A 27,072-nucleotide genomic window follows, 5' to 3' on the forward strand; every position below is an offset into this window, starting at 1 on the left:
CCCTTCCCCCTCCCCAAAACCAGGTCTCAGTAATTGGATATGGCTTGCTCTCTCCTATGGTTGCCTTGCCTCTCTTATCTTGTGTAGTGTAAGCTGTTCACCAGATTTGTTGCTATCTCGCAATCCCCTTTCCCTTAATGAGCGTTTTGTAAACATTCTGAGCTAGGACACTCGGAGATAGGACAAGTTTCTCCTCAGAGAGGAACTGCCTGATGGTAGCTGATTTCCTTTGAACAACTTTCATCCATGCAGTTTTCAAGCTAACATGTAAATTCTACAGAGCCTCTGTCCAAACATACCAATTTCACACCAAGAACAAACAGTAGCTCCCCTAAGGTAACAGCTCTGCCCTTTTCAAAACTATTTTAGACCTAAGTTTTTACATCACAGTTACAAAGGAACTTCTTTGGGAAAAGGTCCGTTCTTCTGTGCTTGTACAGGGCAAAGCATGGGAGAAGAGCTCTAGGTATCACCACAATACTGGAGTCACAAGGCCCTGAAAGCAGTGCAGCAAATGAGCTCAAGATGAGCGAGGGGAATTTCTCTCATTGCAGCTATAAAGCCGTGCTTGGTGAGGGCTCCCCTGGCATGAGCGCTTCGAAGACAGGTCGAATGTGAGCCAGGGAGCGTGGCCTGTAAGGCTGCGCCTCGACTTCTTTTTTACATAGTCACCACACACCTGCAATGCCACCACACAGTTTACTGATGAAGGACTTTTTTTTCTTCTCCCCAGTACTTATTTTTGCTATAAACCACTCTTTCCTGACCTGAACATCAACACTAGTAGAAGGCTAGCACTCAGTGCTGCGTGCCATATAAATGCTCAGAATACAGAGAAGGGACTGGAGTGTTTGCAAACAGTTCAGAAAATCTTTCCTTCCTTCTTTATCTTATATATGTGAGTTGGCAGGTTATAGTTAATCTTGATTTAGTCACAGCACTGCCAAAGAGATTATCTAAAAATTATTGAAAACACATAAAGGCCAACAGACGACTCTGACTTCACCTTTACATTGATTCAAATAGCTCAGAGGCACAATGTGGGGAATATGGAAATCATTTTGCCAAAAAGGCATGTTAAAATTACTTAGCAGCCCTTTTTGCTTTGGTGTGCACGTTTCAACAAAACATGAGCATTGCGCATGCAAAAATTGGTCTAGTTCTTGTATAACATTGTCCCCTCACATTTCCTTGTTCTTCACAGACTTTTTAAAGTGCCCTTGTTTTGGCAACAGGACCAGAGCTCAGCTCCTATGGCCAAGTGGTTCAGCACTCAAGATAAAGGCACTTCTCATGCTGCAGTTGCTCCATGCAAGCACTAGAAACTTCACCCAAAGACTAAACCACCATGGATCTGCCGAGTTTTCTGGACTCTGCTTTTCCACTGTGGCTAGGTGCATCCATTGGTTTGTTACTCCATCTCTGAAACTTTCTTCCTTCTTCAACAGCCCAAATGAATCACTGGCACAAATGGCCAGTGATAAAAAAACCTCCAGCTAAATTAATTACAATGATACTCAAGACATTCCTGTTTTAAATTAATCCTCTATTTTTTCTTAAATATCTTTGTGAAAATCATGTGCTGTATTGATGTCAAGGAGCCAAGCATTATCATGGCCTCTGAACCTCATTTTATTCAACCTTTCTTCTTCTAAACATGGGGAACTTGACAATAGAAGCTAAGTACATTATCAAGGTCCCTGTTATTACTACACTACATTAGAAGCAGACATTTGAGCTTAGGAAGATTAATTTAGACCTCATTGTGGAGTTCATGGTTATCTGTGCAAGTGCATCTATAAATCCTCTGCAGCCTTATCAAAGGCTCTTCTCTGAATATTGTGGCTTTCCAGAGCTAAGCACAGAAAACTTAGGGAAATTTTGGAGCTGAGTTCGTGTCACTGTTAATTAACTTTAAAAGAAAAGTACAGTCATCTATTTGTTGGTGATTCATCACCTGACTATGCTGAACTAAGGTGCTTACTCCCATAGGAAGCAAGATTAACATTAAAAACCATGAAATGGACTTAGCCTTAACTCTTTCATGCAGCACAGTACTGGCTACTGTAAAGGAAAGACTTCGGGACAGCTTGTCACGGCCAACTGTGCAGGTAGTAGATTTGTCATGAGAGTGATAATACCTGCAGAAGTGGCTTCCTTTTTTTCTGCTTAAACATTTAATTTCAGAAATGCACTGATTTCATATATATAAATGCAGATACAGTTCAATGAAAGAGATAAGCACATTGTAAGAGCCACTGCTTGCTGGAAGTCAGCAGGTGCTGAGCCTTCTCAGCACTTCACATCATACAGCCTTATCCTCAGTCCTTGCTCATATCAGGTTTTCCTTCTCAGACACGTACAAGTAACAGCTTGACTGCACAGGCAACAGCATGTGGATATGCCTTGCGTAGCCTGTAAGCACTGGGATCTACAGTATTACATGGCTCCTTTCTGAGGGTTTGGGGTTTTCTGTGAGATTTGGAACTGAAGGTTTTGAATTTAAAAGGATTTATTTAGCATCTGTATGGCTCTGAGTAGCCGAGGCTCCTCTCTCACTATGAATGCACTGGCGATTTTGAGGACTGCACCTGACCATCTGACATTGAGTGGAATTCTCTCTGTTACTGTGTTAATGCAGACAAACAATTCTAGAGCCAGAGGAGCTTTTCTAGGTTCACTCCACTTTCCTGTATTTTAAAACTTAGTCTGCTGTATGACTCTGGTTTGGTGGGTGACAAAACTGATTAGCATTGCTTTAACTGCTCCAGCAGCAACACAAGCAGCGCCAACATTGCCTTGGAGCAGAGGCTGGGCTAGTGACCTCTCTAAGTCCTGCTAAGTCCAGACATATTTTCTATGAATCTGTAATTTCACACCCTGCAGGTATAAACATGTAAAGTAAAAAGGAGTGTGTGCGCACAGTGATCTGACATAAATTTACTAACCCACAAATATGTCATCTTGATTCAGTGGCTCATTAGGAACACAATTACTGCTCAGACATTCCAACTGTCTTTGCATTTCCGCTCTCGTTTTGTTAACTCCATGAACAATAGCATACCGAAGGGCAATGCAGCCTGCTGTGTTACATACAAACAGGCTTTTGCTAACTTACTCAATTTAGACCCTGCTGGGGATTTGCCAGATGACAAATACCCAGAGAGTACTTCTGATATAAAAGCAGCTTCCTGTTTCCTCAGGTTGCAGGCTGATGAATTTAACACATGCATTTGTTGGTTTTCTGAATTAAATTGTTTAATAGAAGGGTATTATTTCATGTCACTTAAATGAAGAGGTTTGTCCTTTTTTTCACATGTACTGCAACTTACACGCGCATTAAGTATCCTAGAAAGGAAACTGCTCTCAAAAAATCTATGCTAAATAGCTTAACTGAGGCAGCTGAAGAGGGAACATTAATAAGCACCACTGTTTAATGATTATCAAATCTGTAGTATAAATGACTCCATTTCATTAGCAACAGATGGTGCATCAGGCAGGCAGAGTTATAGAAAGGTCTCTTGGTCCTCACTACCAGGAAGTTTGTGTTCATTTCCCCTGTTAATTTCCAGTTGTATGTGGGAAAATGTAGCTAATGAAAACCTAAGCCTCTGCTCTGAACTTGGCAGTGTTAGGGAACAACATTCAGCACACATACAGCACTGTTTAATTAATGTTTTGCCCTTTCTGTCGGAGCTGGCACTATGAGTTGGACACTCTCCATTCTTACGCCATGGTAAGAACTGGAAGGGAAAATCAGCCCAGCGAGTAAAGAGAGGCCTTTCCTACTCACCGCACGAAGCAGATAGGGCACAAACACGAGTGCAGCTGACACAGCGGCAGCCACGGCTACGCAGCAACTCCTGGGAACAGCTCACTTGTCGAAAGGGTCAGCCCTGAAGATTGTGGGGCTCCAAAATAGACTCTAATCTCAGGCACCCCACAACTTCCTCCAAGCTGATGCCTCCACGGCTTCTTCTGTCAAGAGGCAGCAGAAGAGCACGGGTTTGAGTAGGAATGTGTGAAGCAAGCTTGGTGCTGAAAGGCTAGAAAGTGAAGCAGGGCTTTACAAAGTGTCAAGGTTGACGATATACAAGATCGAAAAGGTGTGATGCTCCTCTGGGTTATAGGAAGTGGGGAAAAAGAATGTGAAGTGTTTTTTAAGCATCCTCACTTTTCCTTAGTCTGATTTTTGCAATGGAGGAACACCTGCTCTCAATAATACACAGAGTAGATTGGCATGTGGAACCTTTCCCCGGAGAAAGTGATTCATGTTTGCTTATGAGTCCTGGGCTTTGTGGACATGAATAGTTCCTCAGTGAACAAAGTTTGCCAGTTAGTATAATGTCACATATAACTTCTCCATGTGTAAACTCAGGTAGATTTGGATTCAGTAGTCCATACATTAGCAAATTTCATTAAGATTTTAAAATTAGATTGTTATTACATATCAGGCTTTCTTTAATGTTAGAAAAATGTTTCATTTTTTCTATTTTTTAATTTTTTTTCTCTGGTTTTTTTTTAGTGGTGTTTATGGAAAGAGTCTCTCAGAAAACACCACCAAGAAAATCTGAAGAGATTAAGGCTTCAGTAGAGGTAAACAAAATTGTTCTTGGTTTAAATACAGAAGCATTACTGAAAAGAAAATATTCCTTGGAGTTCCTGGGGTGGTTTTGAACATATTCAGAGAGACATATTTAACAAAAACATACTCAATTAAATAAATAATCTATTTCATTAAAAATATCTATCTATTGCCTGTCCTGCTTATATATGAATTACAAATATCACAGGTAGAATGGTGACTGGAATGTGGAGGTAAGAGCATTTGATTTCAGATTTCACAAGGGAAGGACTCACATCCACTATGGGCTTTTGGGGACACTTCTTGTAGATCTTCAAAGTGCAATTCCAAATCCTCAAATTCAGGGCAGATGAATCAAGAAACCTAACAAGTATCAAACATTCCAGCACCTTTTGATCTCAAAGAGCTTCAAAATTTTCATTTAAGCTTTATGCTTATTTGTCAGCAGCACGGTTAGACACTTGCCTGTGCAATAGATAAGAAACAAATCCTGTCCCCCAAGAACGTACATGTATATAAAGAAATACACAGGACAGCAAAGGGAAGCATTCCCATTTCACAGAAGAAAATTTATCAAACGACTTGCCCAAGGCAGCAGAGGACATCGATAGCAGAGCCAGTAATCGTGCCTCAATTTCCAGAACTCAAAATGCAGTGTCCTGCTTCACTACAAGAAAATATCTTATCCCATCCTCCTCCTACAAGGTACTTGCATTATAGCACAAGGGAACCTTTGTTTCTATGTTAAAACCTTTGAGGTAAAAAAAAAAAAAAGCCTGAGAGTCTTTTCTGTATGACGCAGAGAGCTGTCACTCTCAGCCATACGAGTGCTTTTGCCCTTAAGTAATACAGCATTAATAAATATTAAAGAGTGTGTTTCACTGGAAGAACAGAAGTGCCTTTAGGGACATTAATCAGAACTAAAACACACTGAGATCAACTTGAAAAAACCCCCACATATTTCTCCACTGCACAATGGAAGGAGGTATAAGGCACATGTCTATCACAGCACCTGGATCACACCTCAACATTCAGATTGAATTGACAGCAAGACTTCTTGTTGAGAAGTTTTTAAAATCGATACTGGGAAAACCTGAAATCCTTTTCAAAAGCTGTGTAAATGTAAAGATTTGAATTCCAGGCTGCTCTCTAATCAGGACAGCACAGACGTGTATGCCATTTCAGGGAAGTAGGAGAGTGATGTAAGTTAACGCGCTCTAGCAACCATCATAGCATGTGATTTGAATTTTTCCAAAATACAGGGATGAAATTATTAGAAAAATGCCCCACAATGGCCTCTGTCAGGAGACAGCTGTGGCATGAGGTAACTGTTGGATGTGATATGGGAGATAAAGAAGTGTGACACTGACAGTGTGATGAGCTTGCAATGGAATAACTATAATTAGTTTCCATTCCTGCATCTGCCTAAGTCCTTATTCCTGTATGCCTCGGTTCATGGCTGCTCTGGATTTCCTTTCCATAAATGGGCTGTTCCCAGCAGCTCTATTCTGATTTCAGATGTCACTGGGAAATGAAGAGATAGTATTTAATGAAAGAGTGGTGAGAGAGAAGCGTAGCAATGCATTACAACCTGTGTGAGTGAGAAAAAGAAAACAGGGAGGAGAAGAAAAGTCGCTGTGCAGCCACAGGGCAGGGAACTATTTAAACTGTGTAATACAACCTCCTTCTGACCCAGAGACAACACTGAAATGCACATCAGTAGCTTTATATGGGAGGCCAGTGTCTCGTCGTCTTTGTCAAGCTACTTCCAGGCAAGTGAAAAGGATAGGGGTCATACTAACGAGCAGGGCACAAAAACTACCTTTCCTCTTTCCTCTCTCCTTTTTTCCTGCCAAGGTAGCAAAAGCTCCAGGCTCTAGGGAGTCCATCAATGTGCATTTGCACTAGTGTGACCTGGTCTGAGCTGCAGGTCATTGGCCATGCAGCAGTACAGCTAAATAACGATAAGCAGAGATTATCAAGCCAGCGCAAAGCCTGAGTAACTGAAACAGAAAGAAAAGAGCTGGAAATAGCTGGACATTGCCTTCCTGTCAGCGTCCTGTCAGTCATGTTCAGCAAACTCACTGCAAGCTCATGGCTTCGTTGTAACTGCGAGTCTCAGCTCCCTGTGTGCTCATTCCCCAAGCAGTTATTTGGAAAAGCTGCCATTTTCTAGTGTGATCGGGTTGGCCTCATATTTAATCAGTAAATTTCTAGCATGCACTCAAGTACATAGCTGTCCTGAAGTCAGAGAATGATACGCACAAAATTCTTAAATCCTTACATGAGAAAGGCAAACCAAATGCTTGCTCTTGCAGCTGCCTCTGTACATTCCAGTATTTAACCTGTCTTTTTTCCTGCAAGGCCTCAAAATAAACTAACACAGGCAATAAAAATGCTTACAATTAGCACAAGTATTTCCAGAAGCAGTAAGCTGAATATCTGCCTATATCATTTACGGGATGGGAGATGTCTCAAGATATCTGTTGATTTGTCTCCACTCCCATAATCTCAGTATATGCCTCCATACAAATGGAGGCCCTAACTAATATTAAAGGTCAATTAAAATTTTGTCCCCTTAAAGGTCACACAATGTATTAATTCAGTGTGACAATTTAAACCTGGTGAGACAGGGTCAAAAATAAATCAATTACTATTTGAGATCTTCACACAGAAAGCAACTACTGCAGCGCTAATGAACAGCAGAGTAGGCATGCTGTTTAATCCCAGGAGTTTTGACTCTACAGGCTTCTTATCATACTTGCTTCATAGAACAGTTTAACAGAAAAAGGTCAAGAGAAAGTTTTAATTTTACATTTTTTAAATTCCTTCTCTCATCATCTAGTTATTTTATGGAGCTTTGGTATTCATGCGGGTGTTAAACTTTGGGCGACTCTCTGAGCAGCTTCAGTGACACTGACAAAAGCAAGACTGCTGAACAAAACTTCACAGAAATCTCCAAGCGTTCCTCTTTCTTTGTCAGCTGTATGTCCAAGTGGGCTGTTTGAGGAATACCATTCTTTTCCTTAATAAGAACTCCATTTCAATGCTCCCACAGCCCAAAAAGAACAAAGTGCTTGGGAACAATTACTAAATGTAACTTATCCTTGCTTTTTAGAACTATGGATTCTTAATCTTGAACAATGGGTTGAAAGAAAACAGACTCTGTTCACCAGAAATTACTTTGTTGACAATTTTGATTAATAACTTGAAATTATTTAATTGACATCTTGAGTACTAAGCAGAGATTAAATATTTTCTGACAGTTAGTCAATGTCTCAGCATGAGATGGTAATTACAAAGCCAACAGCTTATAATCACATCAACAAAACACAAGGAAAAATTAGACAAGCATGTCTAATATTTGCTGTGTTTATTTGATGTTAGGGCTGGGAGCAAAAAGGGAAACCAAACTGTACATAACAGTAGAAAAGAATGATTCAGTAAAAAATACTGTTTAAGTACAGTCCTAAAACTTCAAAGATTAAAATGTATTAAATTTCAGTTTCTGTAACTTGATGAGTGGAGTTATACTGGATAAATTTGCGTTGCCAGCAGCCTCTCATTTATGTTTGCCATGCAATTGAATATCAAATTTTGTTTTTTCTATCTTTTTTTTAAGGGAAACTGTATAGAGCTTCTCATTAATTTTGGCTTCAATTGCAGCAAAAATTCCAAATATGGTCTGGTCCTCTTAGTCTGGCTTCTGCAACTTTAGGATGCTCAGAATACTTATGTACTGGTTAGTGTTACCAAAGATTTTGATCAAATGCTGTTAACAGCTCACTTCACAAGGCAACTGCTGGATTTTGCTCACCTGGAAAAGTCTTACATATATCCAAGACCAACAAACTGAAGGACTAATGGCTCTTCAAATTTAACTAGCACATCAAAAATATGACTTTATGATGGAAGCTTTTAAAAAACAAATCACAAGAGGCAGGGAGAATGAGAGTCCATAGGTAACAGTTTTATGCAAATATCTTTTACACCCAGGAAACTTACCTCATTGATACACAGATTGTATTCTGATTAGCTGTCACATCAGTTTGAGATCATTTTAGTAGTAGCATATGCATACAGAGACTACCCTCTTGCAGGTACTACTTACATTGTATTAACACTTGTGAGGCTTGGGATCATGAAAACACATTTTAACTGGAGAATTTTTCATCAATCTCTCACTTTTTAGACTCTAGGCCTGCTAGCTCTAGCATTCTTGTTGCACTGGAGTTATCTCCTCCACTGTTTAACACCTGTAAGGTATGCATAAACACTCCCCTGTCTGAAGGATCCCACCCCTCTGGTAGTTCCTCACTTTTAGTTAGCACGACCCCCCCCCATTTATGACTGTAGCTTGGGGGAGTCTGTAACGTGCTTTAAATCATGCTGCACATCTCCCAGTTTTTCTCAGAGCAGCTTGGCAGATAGGAGTGTCTTGTGAAGCGTGGATGGCAGCTTATCTCATTGAGAGCATGGAACAAGCCCCTCGCAGTCCCTGGTGTTAAAGGGCTCGACTTATCTGGAATGAGTGGCAGAGTGCCCTGGCTCAGCTCTCAGTATGTTGCACCCAGGGACATTGCTTAATGTGCTGCTGTCAAACACCTCCCAGTGTGCTCAGGGCAACTTTCTGAATCAGGGAGCTTCTTTAGGTGAAAACAGCCTCTGCTTCCCATCACAGCAGATGGAAAAGGTTATTGGCTACCACGGTTGGCTCAAGCCTTAACGTCCTTATGTCTCAATTTAAACATATTTTTAAATGTTTACCAGTACTTACGTGACCATCTGTACAATGGTGCCAGCAGAAGAGAGGGGAAACTCTCCAGCAGATGGCATCGTGACTATGGTGGTATGTATGCGAAGGGCGGATGCATCGTATCCTACCTGGGAAGTGTCCGGCAGGATTTACAGCCTGCAAACAGATAAAGGCCTTCACTACCTTTATAGTCTGGGCTGTCCTGGAAGCTATCTGAATTACAAGAACCTCCTCTGAAAAACTCTTTGTACTGCTTCACCCTTCTACCCTCCTTCATATCCCCACGTCAGCTCTCATTCTAGTACCAGCAATTACAAAGTGATTTTTTTAAGGGTGCTTTCTGCACTCTGAACATAGGCACAAAAGGATCTACTTTATGTTACATCCGCTTTTCTATCCAACAAGAAATGGCTGAGGCAACTTGAGGTCCCCATTCAATAGGTTTGAATCACCTTCCTCTCTCTACACACAGAAAATTGAAGCGTGAACTGCCGAGTCACATGAATCTGGCTGCCTCCTTACCGAGCTGAGAGAAAGAGCAAAGAAACGAACTTGCAGAAAAGGCAAAGAGATGCTAAAACCAGCAAAGAATGTGGCCATAACAAGTGCTAGAACAGCAGGACCTGCCTGCAAAGAATGGAGACCTTGCTACAGAACTCCAGCCAGACTGACAGCCCCCTTTTCTCCTTGGTCCTCTAAAAAACCCTAAACATAACAAAACCCAAACCTGAGCCAAGAGCACATAATTCTTCTGTGGGTTTTTCATGCCTGAAGAAGAAGCCTGGCTAAGAAGGATTGGGCATGGGGCAGAGACAGATGAGGATGGTTAGATTTCACTTGGTGGCAACAGGGCTGTGATAAGGTGAGAGAGAGATAAGAGGAATGCAGGAGTGTTGGGGTTTCCCCCCTCACCTGTGCTCATGGTCAGTGTGTGACTGGCATTTGTCAGATCTGTCTTTCATTTGTTGCTGCATAACTTTTCTGAAAGGGAGATTTCACTCATTCATATTAGGTCTTGTTTCTATGTTTCTAGAACACTTTGATAAATAAACCTTGTGCAAGTCCAATGTCTCACTAGGTAATGGTATATATATATATAAAAGATAAAAAATGGCAAATATTAAGGGATCAAAAAAGAGTTCAGTTAGTCAACAAATGGGGCATAATTACGTGTGAAAACAAACATCCCACTGGTTTGGAAATCGGAAAGAAAGAATTCTAACCCTCTGCATCCTGAGCTTTTACTTCCTAGGGAACAGCTTTCAGGCTGACAGAGATTAATTTTATTTTATTTTTGAGTTACGGTGTCCTCCTAATCAGTGTTTTTACTAGCCTCACAACAGCAAGATCTCACTTAACAACCCTGGATTCAGACTGCTGATATGGAGAAATAGTGTGAAATGGGGACAATGGACATCGACTGTGATTGTATATGTCTCCTCAAGGAATGTGGGTATGGTGACTGGTCATGGGTGCGATGTCTGGTCACATAGGCACACAGCTTTGAGGAGACGCCTACATTTTTGAGGAGACGCCTGCCCTTCTTCCTCTAACAAAGGGGCTATTTAAAAAAGAATGAGAAAAGGATGAGAGGTATTCCAATGCTATCTAGAGGGAGGGAGTGCTAAGTCTCCTTGCTGGAGATGCAAGGAGACGATCGGATGGTCACAAGAACATGAATCACCTACAAACCTGCAAGACCACCACATTCCAGGCAAAGGACTGATAAGCTAATTAACATACGAAGCGGGTTTAGGTAACGAATATGTATAGGCGTTAATTGAATATTCATTTGTTTTATTGTATAAATGTGAGATGGTTCGTCACTTCGGGCATGCACGCTTGTGGAGGAGCGATCCCCCGTGCATCTGCGCGCAATAAACATACCTAGTTTATAACTTTCGAGTTATAGAGTCTAATTCCGCATGTCACTGCAGTAAGAAAAGCATAACCGTTGAGGTTACTGTACCCGTTTGCCATCTAGTGGTCAATGGAAATGACTAGGTTCGTAGCTCTAGAAAGCAAACGCACCACCATGACTGGGTTATAGGCCTTGGAAAACCTAGTGTGGCTTACTGGCCAAGGCATTTACTTATTTTAAACAAGTAACCATGCAAAACCCAGCCCACCTCCTCTCCAGACCATAATTTATAATCTGACTATTTAAGATTAGGCACTTTAATTCAAACTGAGGACATGCTTTCCCTTTACTGGAATGGGTCCTCTTTTCTTCTTGCACATGCGTCTTGCCATGTTCAGTGCTCAAACACAGCAATTTGCTCCTGAGTAGTTAGTGATACATGCTCAGGCAGCAAGCTTTTGACTTCTAAAATTAAGGGATGATTCTATTTTTCCTCATGGCTATGCATTGTTAGTACAAAAAGGGTGGGAAGACCTAGCAAATGAGGACGCTCTTTCACATTTTTGGCTTGCCAGCCCAGACTGCACAGTTTTTGTTTCAAATAGCAGTCTGACTTCATTTTTCTCTGCTAGGGGAGTTCTTCCTATAAAGGTAAATTTGCTAATGTTAATAGCTGTCCCTTTTCATTACTTGATACAAATTGGAAAACTTGTTTTCACGTATCAGACAAGATATATAAAAATCTGCCACACCTCCTAATTTAAGCAGTGTCTCATTTAAATGGCATTGCTCATCAGAGTAAGAGTTTCTGCATTAATCTCCCATTTTAAAATGCTCACAACTGGCAAAGGCATCATGCCTTGACATTCATAGTCTTGTACACCGGGAAATTTGGGGAAGTTGGGGGGAGATTCTCAATGGAATGGTTTCAGTGGAAAAAAAGATCTTGGATTAACGTGCAGCACAGGTGACTAGATAAACTGGTGTCCTTGGCAGTGAGGGACCATAGAGGCTTCCTGCCCACTGATATGTGTAAGGATCAGGAAAGGTTAATTGCAGCAGAGCTGGAGATGTGACTGGAATGTGTGCTAATTCTGCCTTCCCCAAATGCTTGACATAGTTTAGCTGCCTGTCAGTGTGCATCCAACAGATACCATTGCTTGGATTCCAGGCGTGCCTTTAAACACCTTTCAGGCTTTTAAAAAAAGCTGTGAGCAAATAATCAGCGTTTTTCTGATACCCCAGCCTAGGATGAATATTGTTTTAACTTACAAAAGCTGCCAATGCACATGCACACAGACACTTGGTCAGGCACACCCAGACAGCTCTCTTCCACATAAAACAAATTCCCCACCTTTTATAGAACAAGCCTAGCTGAGAAGCTAGCTGAACTTCCAAAACATGCGTAACACTTTGAAGGAGAGAAGCTCTTGGAAAGATCAGGTAACCTTCAAGGTAAAAACGAGTCACATCCTGATACTCCCTTCCTCTCTAGACTTTCAGCCAATATGTCTTTAGGATCCAAGCTTGTGCATTGGCTCCTTTCTTCATTTTTGTGACAGATCTGGGTTCCAGTCCTGGTAGGATCACCGCAGCCCTGCCCCTCTCCTGATGCAGATATACCAGTTGCCTGTGCAATTTTCAAGGTGTTAATCTTACGCTGAAGGCTAATAAGCCTCATCTTATCCACTCTGCACATTAACCTTTGGCAGTTATTAGGATAAGCACTCTGTTTTGTTGACTGTGAACATAACTCACACTCTCCCATTGTTTCTGAGAAGGCTGCTGGCTGCTCTCCACTTAGGAAGTGACTACAATCCTCTGTGGGTCCCTCCTGTGGTAATCGGGGAATTTCCCATCCATTCCAGTGGCAATCACAATCCATTCCATGGATCACAATGCAAAAAGATCCTTACCAACAGATGACCCATAAAGCTACTGATACCTAATTAGCTCTGTGACAACAGATACTTCATATTATATAGAACACGTCTAAGGTGATAAAAAAACATGAAAGCTGTATATTTTCTTCAGATCATGAACATTCAGTCCAGACCCTTTGCTGACAGGCTGTAGATTTAAACATTGAAAACATTTTCAGACTACAGTTATTTAAAGCAACAGATGGACCATATCTACAGGGATATTTTACCTGTTGTTGCTGCTTTTTACTTCCTTGGTCTTTCCTGTAGTCCAGTAATAATATCCATCACCTTGCAAGACAAGAGAAATAGATTAATTATGGTCTAAGACAGGTATGTAGAACATATGGTAAACCGGGGCATAGTCAGCAAAAAATGAAATAGTAGGACATAGCACTGGCAAACTGCAGTATCAAATAGATAAAATATCAAAATTTTTTCTCCTGCATAGTCCTTTTCTCTGCTTTTGCTCAGAGCTGGGTGTACATTCCTGTTTGTCCTGTAGTTAGTTACTAAATTGACAACAAATTTATTTTGCTCTGCAGCCATTTCTAGCATCAACTTTGGAATTAGTGATATGTTGGTGATACCAACTGGCCTAGGCTCAAGGTCTGTAAATTAAGAGCTGTAACATGCCCATCCACGTGCTCATGTGAAAACAGATCATACTCTGAAACACAGGGGGAAGGAGAATGTGGGCATATGGGTCATGCGGTATATGATTCTTCCTGTGCTCCTTTTGTCTGTGTTGTGAGCTGCCCCCAAAAGGTACAGCAGCATCACAACAGATCTGCCTCCTGGTGCTCCATCCAGAACAGTTTCCTGTATACTGGGCACCTTGGCCTTGGAGGTGCTGTGAGAGTAAATGGAGAGCTGAAGCATTATTTATCAAACAAACACAGCAGTCAAAAAACAAATACACTGCTATCAGGCCTGACTGATACAATGAGTTTGCGACCTAAAATATAAGTTAGAAAAAATCTTCTTCGATGTTTGAGTACGTAAAGGGAGTAAACATTACCTCCCTAGCTCAAAATAAATTAAATAGCAGATAATAAGGTATTAGGCTTGTTTCAGAGTTCTTTGTAGAACTATTTACTCTAGCATTGAGTGCAAAACTACTGAGCTTCTAACACTGCCTTTCAAAATTAGTAGGCAGTAAACAGGTAAGCTTTTAGATGTATATGCAATACTTACTAAAGAAAAAATCTAAGACCTCGAATATGCTTATAATTTAAATGAAATTCAGTCAAACTACAGAAAGCAATTTTTTTAAGCCATCAGTGAAGATTGAAGAGCTGGATCAAGTTCCTGCCTCGGCCAAGGCAGCAATACATCTCTTATTTTGGCCATTCAGAAGAGTCCTTATGATCTGCAAACAGCTATGCAAGAGGAGAACAGGACTCTTTTCACATGAGTAATGCTCTTTATCACTGGGTCAATGGACAAGTTTAGCACCGCATCTTCTATAACCATGCATAACCACTCAGTTTTATTCAGATCCCACTCCCATGTTTCAGAATACTGTTCCATTAATAAATGAATGTAATATGCAGAGAGTTGCTTTAGAGTAACTAATTCAGATTAAACTAGTAGGAAAAGGATGAGACTCTCAAAGGACCATTATTACACTTCACACACAGTAAAGGTTCAGATTCATCTATACTGTAGTAAGACAGAAAACCAGATGGCATTGAAGAATTATTTTAAATAACTTTTGAATTAAATAATAATTTTAGAATAATAAGACTCAGCTTTGCTCATACATCTAGTCTGCCTCCCTGGAAGCTCTACCAGTTTGTTCCCTGGGGATCTGCTTCAATCTCTGATCTTCAAACTTTCACTGGATAGTCCAAAGATCTATTAAGCCTGAAATAATTAAGGCAGTTATAATCTCTATTTTGAAGAGCTTGGCTGACTTGGGGCAGGGGCTTGTCATGACTTCCACACCCTCTAACAGAAGAATATACAAAGAAAGGGTTGAAACATGACAGTTGTCACTTGGAAACTAGATGAGGGCTTCCAAATCAGTTTAGAAGGTCTTGAAACCACAACCTCCCTGGATACTGCAACCATAAACGCTTTGAAAGCCACAACCCACACGAGTACTCTTGCCAAGCAGTGCTCTCAAAGAGTGCTTTGAGGTGTTTGACATCCCCCCTGCATCAGCCAAGAACATCACAACTACAACTCCTAGTTTTACTTCCCGTCAGTGAGCACAACTTCAAAATATAACTAAACAGGCTATCTTGTATCTTGCAGACACACATACAAATTCCTAGATTTAATTGCCAAAGTTTGGCTCTCCAGAAACATTCTTTGGATCCCCAAGAACCTGCAGCCTGTTGTGAATACACTTAATATGAAAGAACAGTTTCACCAGATGATAAAATGCTCTTTTAATAAATAGCAGATGGCTTGACCATGAGTCTTATTTGAAAATAACAAATTGCAGACCTGGGGCTAGTTTTGTCCAAATAAATGCTTTGCCCTCTGGCAACCATTCAAGGCTCCATTAAACAGTAAACATTTAGTCTTCAGCCCCAAAATATACACTCCATCCAAGCACTGATGGAAAGGATGTGTGAATTCAACCATCCACTGCTATCCATCAGAAGAGCAGGCAGGCAGCACTGGTGTGCCTCATCTTGTATTTAATCAGCTCCTGACACAAATTTACTCTCCAACATATGTGGGGCACTCAGCAAGTGGTCACAGCTCTTTTTACACTGGCATTGTGTGAAGAGATCATTTTATTCTGGGTTATGAATGTTTTAGGACTGGGACAGTCTCTTCTATCTGGCTTTGAATAATACCCACAACAAAAAGCTCTCCAACCTATCACACGAACTCAAATTGCTCCAAATTTTCGGTGGCCTTGCAGAACTCAAGCTTCTTTGCAAGTGCTCATAACATAGAGCTTCTCCCTCCCTTTATCTATCCATTCATCTGTTTGCTCCCTCCCTTCAACATAACGTGAGTCAGCACCTGAGGAGGCTGAGTGCTGATGCCAAAGGGCAATTCTCCACTGGAAAAAACTATTCTGTTATTGTTTCTTCACTGGCAGGCAGCACACACCAATGCCTAGGTTATATTGCAGCCTGAGCATAGCAAGGCATCAAAGGGGAATGCAACTCTTGTGTAGGAAAATTAGCAAGGCCCACTTTATTTCTGTTCTGCTTTCCGATGAAGAAAAAAACCAAAGCATTTTAATTGCTGCATTATCTTTATTTGTTTATTACACTCAAAGCTTTGGATAGGCAAATTGGGTCTAATACCCAGTTTTGTTCCAGTTGGAGAACATGGCTACAACCACAAAAGCATGCAAAGAAACAAGTCGTTTCCATGCAGCAGAATTGCCAAGATCCAGACTACTGGCTTTTTTCACAGATTTGAATGCCCAAAATGTTTGGAACTCCTGCATTGGCACAGCCACGAACATTCAGTGGTGCTAAAAGAAACAAGAAAATGACAATATTATCAGTGACAACATCCCTGTATCCAGCAAGGAAAAGTCTGCTAAATACACAAATTTCAATCCCCAGTTATGGTCCTACTCAAGGTTCCTTTTGGTCTCAATGGATACGGTGTAAAACTTTTATGGTGTAACTCAAAGGGAGGAAGGGTCTGTACAACTTTAAATCACCTTTGTGCTCCCCCTTTCCCGTAAGCTGCATACAGCCGGTAGCATACTGGCATACAGTAGATGCCTTGTGGGACTTTTATTGTTGAGGCATAAGTTGGGTACAGCTGCTACACAGCGGGTTCCTCTGAACAGGCGTTCCAGAATTTAAATGACTAACGATGAAATACAGTGCTTTATCAGATTTTTCCAAAGCATCCCAGAGCCTTACTCTTTCAGTCTTACTAGGTAGTTTACTCATCTGCTCTAAAACAGGGCAGTATGTTCCTTCCTCAAAGGTACCATGTGGACTTAGGTTTAAAGAATAGAAAGGTACTCCTGCTCTGTAACAGAAACATAATGTTCTGATCTTTAACTTACGTTGACTCTTTACAAGGCGGTAGAGAGGCAGGCCTTTGCAGAGTTTTTCAATTTGTTTTCCATAGGTAAGCCAATTCTTGATATTCCCAAAGAAAGAATGGCCAGACTGAAACTGTACCCACACATTCTTTGGAGAGTATATCTCCTTCATAGTCTAAAAAGAAAATGTTAGACATCATCAGTAATCTAGCTTTGGTTTCATTCTACTAGGACACCCTTTGTAGAAAATCCCAGAACCTAAAATAACCTTCCTTTGCCTCACACAGAGCAACTAAAGAAGCTTCATGCTTTTAGAGAAAAATAAGTATTTTCAATCTACTCAGAAACAACATTCACTAGATACTAATTCTGCTAACATAGCAAAACTGAGCTGTATTACTATCAAAATAAGTTTTGTTAACTGGCAGTAAGTTTTGCTGTAAACGTGCTACTGTTAGGCTGTCATTAAACAGGCCAGAACTCAAGTTCATCTCCAGGCAATACTTCCAGTGACCTTCAGGAAACATTTGCCTAAATAGGAAAGTCAAAAGTCTGGTCAAAGTAAATTGATTTCTAAGTTCTGTTCTGCAAACAAAATTATTTCAAGTTATGTCAAGCTCAAAATTATAGCATGACAATGAAAAAAAGGAAAATCCTGTCTAAACTCATACTATGATCACCTCAAAATAGTCCAGTTACACTACTTCCAAGGACAGGGGATCTTACGGTTCTAGACAATCCACTATAAAACCACAGGGCACAGGCCCATGATTGTGCATTATCCTAAAAGAATGTTCTACATAATATTCCCTTGAAGTTCTATCTTGTCAGAACTGCTTCATGATTGCTAACACAGTAAAAGACATTCCTAAGTACAGTTGTTCTTAAAGGCAGAACGGATGGCTCCCATCACACCACACAACTCTTATGCAGTAGCCTTCCTTTTATAGAGCACCGGGTTTCACTACAGTGTCACCTGTCTTTCAAAAGCCAGGCGTCCAATTTGTTGCAGGGTCGGGATGTATTGCTTGTCTATTTTCATGATAAAACAAGCACGTCGTGAAAATAACCTTGTTGCAATATATCCCTGTAATGAAAAAAAAAAATTATAGTTAATTAATTAAAAATGGCTACCGCTTAGATTAGTTGATTCTCTCTAGAAGAACCACAAAGTGGCTACACAGGCTACTATTGTGAAATGACTCTGCATTTACGCCGTCACCATTGGGGAAGAGAAGCAGCCTGCCCACACTAATGTCTGTCCATCAGATTGGAAGTATCTTTTCCAATAGTCTTCTACTGCACTCGCTATACATGACCGATGGCAGCCCGTTCTCAACTCTGACCTCACTGAGGCCGGTGAGGTTCTTCTCACTTTCATGAAGTGCCACCACAGGTTTCATAACAAGTCTTTTAAACTACCATCACATGGGTGAAACAAAGAGATGGACTAAGAGGAGGAAAGGTGATGGGAGTCTTCAAAGAAACAGTGTTTCAGGACAGCTTATGGTGAGAAGACACTAGAATAGTTTCTGAGTTTAAAAACTTCCTCAGAGATCAAATCCAGGCAGATTCGTAGAGGTACTTACATGCGCATAGTCAAAGATGGTATCAGAGGAGTACACTCCAGAACGGACATGGACATCAGCCACATCATTCTCACTGTCAATGGTCATAGTTCCAGTGACATAGTTTTTGTTAGGTTCATGAAGGACATAGGTCTTTGGTAAAAAACACAAAATCATTGCTCATCATCTGGCTTGCAACTTTAAAAAGTATAGTATGAACAAATTCTTTCTCTCAAATAAACAAGTATGACTGCATTATGTAAATACTAAATCCCTTAACAACCCTCCAGCAGTCTCAGGAGACTCTTGAGGTGGAGGTTTATTATGCAGGAGTGTGTCAGGGTGAGAAAGGAGGGGGCAGGCCCTCACTGTAGGCTAAGGAAAAACAACACGGGGCATCCCAGTCATCATGTGTAGCAGCAGGGACCGGCAGGAGACTGCAACAGTCCCCAAATTTTAGCTTGGGCTAAGGGGACCTATGCCACCCCCCATTTCCTGTGACTATGCATCTGCACAGAGCTGCCTCTTTTGCTTATCTGACTGCCACCTTTGGCAAACACTGTTGTTCACTACACTTGGCAATAAGCACCTTGTTCGTTTCTTCTATGCTTTTCTTCTTATTATATTTGCCCCCTGCCCAGGGATCCAATTAATTTTAAATGAGTACTTGCAGTAGGCGATTTATCAGTCTACTTACTGTAAGTGCAGAAGTCTGAGTCCAAAAGACTCCCAGCAAAACCAGAACGGTAGTCTGTAAAAGGAATATACATTCTCACTTGACAGAAACACCAGGCAGTGCCATAAAATATCCCCAGTTGATGAAGTGAGGGAAGCACCTATAGCTTCAGTTTGAAAAATTACCCATTTAACATGTGATTAGTTGAAAATAATTACAATTCTTCTTTGTAAAATTCTTGCTATTAGGGTCTGTTTTGCCTGAAAAAAGCAGAATGATAACCATTACATTTTTTGTATTTTTCAGAAGTCCCTTCCTGATGCCATGTTACTTCTCGATTTGCCTCTACAACCGTCATTATTAAATCATAACGCCCTCTTCTGATTTGTAATCAAGTTCTGCACTCTGCTCAAACAAGGCTTCCACTGACTTCAAGGGGATCGCTGTACACCCAAGTAATGCAAGTTTCCCACTGAACAACCCAAAAGAAATAATACACAGATCATACTCATCCCATTACTGTACCACTTACTTGAGCATCTTCTTCTCTATCCTTTTGTTCATAAAAATAAGGAACTTTTTATAATATACGTTCAACAAAAATGGATATACTCACAAGTCCGCTCATTTTTCTTTCAGATAAGAACAAGAAGCTGCACGAAGTAAGAATGCAAGAAAAACCCAGGGACCTTCAACTTTTATATCTTGCTGGAGGTGTGGGAAACACTTGACAGACCTTTTCTTCATGACTCAAACAAGTCCATATCAACATGCCATACTGTGGTTAAGCCTCATATCTGAATTTTGGGTTGGCACAGATAACCTGACCTTGATATGTTAAAAGCATTCAATAAGTCAACTTTTGTAAAATGAATCACTCCACAAATGGCTACTATTTACTCGTTTAAACTTTAGAGGTGTACCCACTCTTGCTGGTTCCATTTTTTAAATATTTAACAGGATATTGTTCAGAATTAAATGCCATCAGGAATCACTCTACTATTCATTCATACAAACTGCATTTTGTCTTCTCAAATATATTCCCTAACAGCCTGATAGCCTGCAGACAAATCCTGGAAGAAATACCTATGTCACCATAGCCTACATGCCAGCCAGTGAACAGACTAATTCTTTGGCCATTTATTCCAGCTAATATATGCACGAACAGTCAACAAGAAGTGCTGCTCATTTTTGATCAGTTACCATGATGTATCTAACACATGCATTGAAATAATTAGGAATAACAACTGTACTTCAGAAGACAATCTTCGTAATTTCTAGCCTCCTCAGCGTACAGAGGAGTGACATGAAACATCAGAGGATGTGTGGTTCACACGAGGTCACAAAACAAAAGGAGCAAGATGGGGATTCCTCCTTTAAAACTACCAGTTTTCTGTATTTTATGAAAACGTCAATGACCACATGCTATTGCCATGAGAAGCATTCTCCTATTACTACAACCACGCCTGGACGACTCCTCATCTGTGACTCCACGTCAGCCAGTGCTGGAACCTTGACAAATCACACGCTACTTTCTACTGGAATGTCATTAATTGAGGCCTATTCCCTTCTAATAAAACAAGAACTCAACCTCACAGCCAACACCTTTCTGTAATCTCAGTCATCAGAAGAAAGGTGAAAGTGATTGTATGGAAATCTCTCTTAGCAAACAGACCCCAACGAAGGAAGGAGAAAAAAAAAAAAAAAGGCATTGCATGTATTTGCTTTATTCCACCCAACTCTACATGGAAAATGTTATCTCAAGTGTAGCAAAGCTGTGCTGCTAAGCAAATATATCAGAATACATACAAACAGATATCAAATTCAATAAGCATAGTTAATTAGAATAATTAGATTTGATTTATGTTACCCTCCTCTTGAAAGCTGACTCTGTCCCTTCTTCTGCAAAGAAACTGCTTCTAAGATTACAGATATATCAGAAATACTCAGAGATTTCAGCAGTCAAGTTTTTCATAGCAGGAACCCTACAGGGTTCAGGCACCACAAGCTACTAAAACAAAAAGCTTTAATAAGTTTTAAATGTTTTAAAATAAAGCTTAAACTAACTTCCCATTAGCCATTATGTCTTCATACACTCATTTCTCTTGACAAAACACCCAAGAGCTTCTGCTTTCTTAAGCACTGATATACTTAGGCACAGGCAAGAGCAGAGCAACATATGAAATCGATGGTTATTTAGCAAAGGAGAATTAGAACAGCCACGATCTCATGATTTTCACCTGACATTGGACCGACTGAATTTTCCTGATCCAATCAGCCAAGACCAAAAATTAAAGATTAATTCCTAAAAAGCATTTGACTAATTAACATTATTGCAAGAGAGAACACACTCCTAGTAGCCTCAGGCAAAGCCTAGATATACTTCCAATAGGAAAGCCCTGCTTTTTGAAGACTTTTTCCTCACAGCTATTCACGTGTGTCCCAGCAATACACCTGAAATTAACACACATGCACTCCAAGGCAAGACTACCCATGACAACTCCAGAGTCCCCTAAGCACCCTTCCATATTAAGTAACTGAAGTAGAGCACAGCATAAGAAGGGCTATAACCTGCTCTAATTTCACTTTCACCCGTCCTCAGGAAGAATGAGGTTCAGCTTTGGAAGCTGTGACTCACCTCCCCTTGGTGAACATGAAATTTCATGATGCCCACATTCTCAATGTAGTCTTCTTGCTTTTGATACTTTTGATCTAAGTCAACAGTCTCAAACTCCGCCCCCCCCCCCAAAATCATTTTCTTCAACTGTTACACTTGGAGTCAGATTGGTCATGTCAGGGAAGACAGCAGAAAATAGAATTTGAATAATGTTCAGAACAAGTAGTATGCAGTCACAACACTGCAACATTTATCACTCTAGAAAACTTAATTTCTCTGTTATTTTCTTAAGGCCAAATATTTTCAAATACATTCTAATTTACCCTGATGAAATACAATTAAGATACAAAACTACTCTTAACCTCTGTAAGTAAAATTGCCAGAACTTGACCCATTACATGGCACTGTCATACTCTAAAAAATAACTTAAACAAAAAAACCTTGAAAATCAAATTAAAAGAATAATTGTACAATTTCAGTTCAAGTCTGATTACCAAACAGAAATTTTAACACATAAGGGAGAGAGATTCAGTCAAGTTCAAGTGAGATTATACTATCAAAATAAACTCTCCTGGTGAGTCATTTTGGTTTTTTTCCAGGTACTTTGCATCAATATTTACTTTATCAGGGAGTGAGCAGGTAGTGGGAGAAAAGTAAAGAATGCAGCAACACCTCAAAAAATCAACAAAAATCTTGATGCTTCCAAGCTGGGCTGGGCATGCCACACATCAGATAAAGACGGGGTGACACAGTCCAGAAAAATCTGTTGGCACAAGGACAGGTCAAGCAGAATTAATCACAGTCCATAGTTGTAAAAAAAAGTAAATAAAGTTCAAGGATGAATCCAGAATAATTTCAGTTGTTTAATTCTTGCCAGACAGTAAAGTGTAGAAGAACACAGGAAAATGTAAGCATGTGCACAAAATGAAACACTAATTTGAGAAAAGGGCTAAAACTGAAACAGCTCTTAGCCTTGGGAGTTTGCTGCACAGTGGTACAAGAATTTAGTACAGAAACAGAATGCCTTGAGGAGAGCTTTAAAACTGAGGCAAACTTGTACTGGAAAAAGAACAGGGCCTTCTACAGTAAAAGCATGCCCCCCACCTATTTTCCTGGCTTCTACTATTGTAATTAGTTCTGTAAGTTATTCTTAATGTCAAAGGCTCTAGCTGTGTAGGGTTGCCATACAAACTACTCGACCAATCAGAAGCTGACGGAAGATCTGGAGAATCAGGCGTCCAAATGTGACACATTACTGAAATGGCCAAATTGGCTATGGTTGTTGGAAGAAAAGGACAAAACTGCTTTCCAACTCATTGCTAATGACACTGCAGGGATTAGCATTATACAGTTCAGATTCTCAGTGCCTTTCTTGAAAACTAGTGGAATAATTAAATTTCCAGAGGATTTTGTGACATACAAAATAAGACTTTTAAGTGTATTTTGGATCTTGGAGGCTAAGGACATACCTATCTCCATTTAGCATCCACAAATCAGTCCGATTAGAAGAACCATAAATCTTTTTCCCTTAGTAACTTATTACCATCATTCACCATATTTTACACCTTGTGCAAATTGCAAAGTGGGTGCAAAACAGATGAAAAACAGAGCTTTCCACTCACAGTGCTGGCAGACTGCTACACCTCCTCTGCACGCATATGGCCAAGCAAGGCCTCGGTTCCCAGCAGAATGACAGAGTGTGGCCCTGACTGGTGTAAATGAGAATTAGGCCTCACCTTCTCAGCTGAAGTAAGATTCCCTGGCTTTTGCAGTAACAGCTGCAGCAATGATCCTCAGCAAATGACGACAGTAAAGAATCTAGTTCAAAACAACAGTTCATAATGACACTGAGTGAGTCCCCATCATGCCATTCTGGCAATGCAAAGGAAACTTGAGTGTGCAAACCCACACTGAACTACAGTAAAGCACGCGGTATACAGAGGGACTGACAGAATAAGCATTAAATAAGCACTTCTGGAGTAGTTAAATGAGCACCTCTGAAAGTGCTGCTTCTATAAGAGGCACAGCTAAGAAACAAATCCAAATTATCTGTGGAGATATATCTGTCTATCTATCTTAGATTATTAAACAGCAATGGACAATATTGTTGGACAAAAAGACTTGGACATTTGTGCTGCCCAGTTAAAAAACCTAAACATTTTTCAAAGTTTTTGCAACAAACAAGGCAAATAAGTTCTTATGCTGTGGCTCTGTACATAATTGTCAAATTCAGAGAAGTAGTAAAATCTGCTTTCTAAACAATAGTTGACATAAAATTCTCTAGTTTGTGGCCCCTTTCTAGAACTGCCCTCAGTCCATAACCAGGTACTACTCTCATGAGTACAGAGGCCATGCCTGAAGACTGGGAAGCAGATCCTAACTGAACAGGCTCAGAAAGGAAGGTTAATGAAAGAAATCAGTAATTTCTGTGATTGAGAACCAAGCTCATGATTTCTGGGGACTGACTTAACATCTAATATAGGAAGATTACCACCTCCATTGATTTAAAAGATAGTATCAGCTGTGGATATATGGATATCAGGCTGAGTCCTGTGCCACGTAGACACGAAGCATAACTACAAATCTTATTAGGTTTCTATTCTCTGGTTCTGAATTTTTTTTTCCCCTCATTTAAAAGTTACTATAAAATATACTGAACTTGTCATGGCAAATTTTCTTTCACCTTCCTCTGTAATGAATTCAGTCACACTGGTATCAAAGCCTCCCTCTTATCAGAGCACTTGCCCAGGAAACCCGTCACGATTCTGTGAACACAGGGCATGTGCCAACATGGTAAACCCATTTTAAGATTTAACTTTGGGATATTACTGTATAAAAAGTAAGAGTACACATCAATTACCAGCAGATCTTGCCTCGCCTGCCATCAAAATGAAGTTCACTGGAAGTATATGTGTCATTTTCTCATACAAGTGTTAAGGTTGGACAGTTTTAAAATTAATTTACTCTTTCTTGGTACCTAGCAAACTATTACTGATTTATGTAGGGATTACAGAGTAAAAATGACAAATAGGTCAGGACTGCATGGGTGAAATTTCACCTTTGGCAGTGCCTTCATAGGCCTACTCAAATCTGAAAGAGAGAAGTGCTCCGTTACAAGGGCGAGAGGCACAAGTGAAATGTTGAAAGGGCAATATTCTCTCACCCACAACTCAGATGCAAGTCAATGGTCTCTGCAAGTTATATAAAGTTATGGCACAGCTGTCTGATGAGAGTGCAGGAGAAGAACCATGAGACAAATGAAAGACTGCAAGTGCATGACTGTGAAGCAGGTGTATTTACAGCAAGCTGAAATTGTTGCAGGATAAATCCCAAAATGTTAGTGCTAAATACTCTGAGTCACACTTGGATATTTCTCATAAAAATCCTCCTTTGAAGTAGATAAAATTTGTGACCAATTCAATATTAGAGGGTTTGTCTTCAAGAGAATAATTGTTCACAATAATTACCACAAAAGAATTTAGCATCATAACAATATTAAATCTCTCCAAAATATATCAGCAGTAGTTTTGACAAATCTGAGCAACAAGAAGCATGAGTCACTGAAACTGTATTATTTTATAATATAAAATAGAACAAAGTACTTAACATTACATTTTTCTGAACAAAAATGATTGTGCCTACCCTTACACTATTAGCCCTGTATTCAGAGGCATGAGAACTACTGTGAGGATGCTCAAGTTCCCTTTCTGCTGTGTTCCAAGTACAGAGCTGTACTGTGCTCCCACATGCCAACTTTTCACAGTAGCTGCACATGCACAGTTCATGGGTCTGCTCCATGTCTAAAATCAAAAGCTCAAGGTGAAGAGTTCATGCTTTTAATTAAAAGATTTCAGGCTACCTTTTTCCAAGGAGTTTAATGAACTGGGGCTGGACATATTTTAAAACCCACTCTGTTTACATGAACTTCTTAGCTGTGCAAAGTATACTGCTGAGGTTAGGAGTAATTTATATGAATTGATGATCTCATGTAAGCTCATTAACAAAAAATTCTCCTGCATATTTTAACACTCTTCAGTTAAACTCCACTTCAGAAAAATGCTAAGCATGTACACAAAATTAAATAGGAAAACAAAATTATTTTAACACAGCAAATAACTTGATGCAAGATAAGCAATCACAATGTTAAAATGTGGATTTCAAATGTTTGTTTCAGGTTCTGATTGCTTCTCTTCTTAGGACCTTTCCTGACTCCAGCTCTTGCTAACGGTGTACGTATGAGCCACATGCAATTATACACCGCTGCCGTAAGAACTAGTGACCTTTAGCTATAGCCTCTGAAAAACACGTTTCTGCAAGTGAAGCTGTATTTCAAAGTCTGATACTTAGCAGGAAACTGTGGGGCTTTTTATACCAAATATATTTCAGTGCTTGATATATCAAGGGAAAAAGACAGTTGCTAGATAGGAAATCAGCAAAGTCTGTCTTGAGATTAGCATAAACACTGAAAGTAATTGTGTGTATGGAGAGAAACAAATACCAGCATGAAGGACCTGACCACAAAAGAGTGAAATACTGTAAATAACTCTCTGCTGGCAAGTTCCTGCAGGGGCAAGAACAATAAGGAATTATTCTACTTTTCTTAGAAATTTCTCTTGCAAGCTTGACTCTGGACATCCAGTTTAGCATTTAAAGGAAATTCTCCAGTATTCAAATGAAACTGTGTTTTTTTCCACCTGGTCTAAGAGACATTCAGTACAGGGGGAATAGAGCAGTAATGTTAAAGCTTGTCTGCCTTCATAAGGTGGATGCATCAGACAGATGAAAACCAGGGCTAGATAAAACCTGAGTGTAAGGTTTGACACAACAGTACTAACAGGTTCCCAGACCTCCTCCAAGGCCAGAAATTATCTCCTCTTCAACTCGATCTCAGTACACCTGATGGGTGTACTCTTATGCTGGGTTAAAAGCTGGCTGGATGGCTGAGCCCCAGGTGTGGTAGCAAATGGTGTTACATCCAACTGGCAACCAGTCACCGGTGGCATTCCCCAGGGCTCAGTATCTGGGCCAGCTCTGTTTAATATCTTTATCAACGATCTGAGCGAGGAGAAGGAGTGTACCCTTAATAAGTTTGCAGACAACATCAA

At 40.2% G+C, this 27,072-nt stretch overlaps 1 protein-coding gene across 1 annotated transcript; it reads right to left on the bottom strand.

The window, feature by feature from the left end:
* Positions 1-16,355: 16,355 nt before the first annotated feature.
* GKN2 (gastrokine 2) lies at positions 16,356-19,999 on the bottom strand. Its single transcript, XM_055820341.1, has 6 exons — positions 19,967-19,999; positions 19,372-19,425; positions 18,696-18,827; positions 18,083-18,193; positions 17,128-17,281; positions 16,356-16,575 (listed from the first exon to the last, which is right to left on the bottom strand). Exons 1-6 carry the CDS (start codon positions 19,976-19,978, stop codon positions 16,496-16,498), a joined length of 543 nt encoding a protein of 180 aa, XP_055676316.1. The 5' UTR covers positions 19,979-19,999; the 3' UTR covers positions 16,356-16,495.
* Positions 20,000-27,072: the final 7,073 nt, after the last annotated feature.

This window comes from Falco peregrinus, chromosome 17 (genome assembly GCF_023634155.1).
Source record: "Falco peregrinus isolate bFalPer1 chromosome 17, bFalPer1.pri, whole genome shotgun sequence".
NCBI lineage: Eukaryota > Metazoa > Chordata > Aves > Falconiformes > Falconidae > Falco > Falco peregrinus.

Excerpts from the sequence above, each read along its gene's own strand:
- GKN2 (XM_055820341.1), bottom strand. Across the intron at positions 18,828-19,371 it reads CTCAGACTTCTGCACTTACA|ACCTATGTCCTTCATGAACC; the intron begins GTAAGTAGACTG and ends TTTTTACCAAAG. Across the intron at positions 18,194-18,695 it reads CCATCTTTGACTATGCGCAT|GGATATATTGCAACAAGGTT; the intron begins GTAAGTACCTCT and ends TTTTCATTACAG.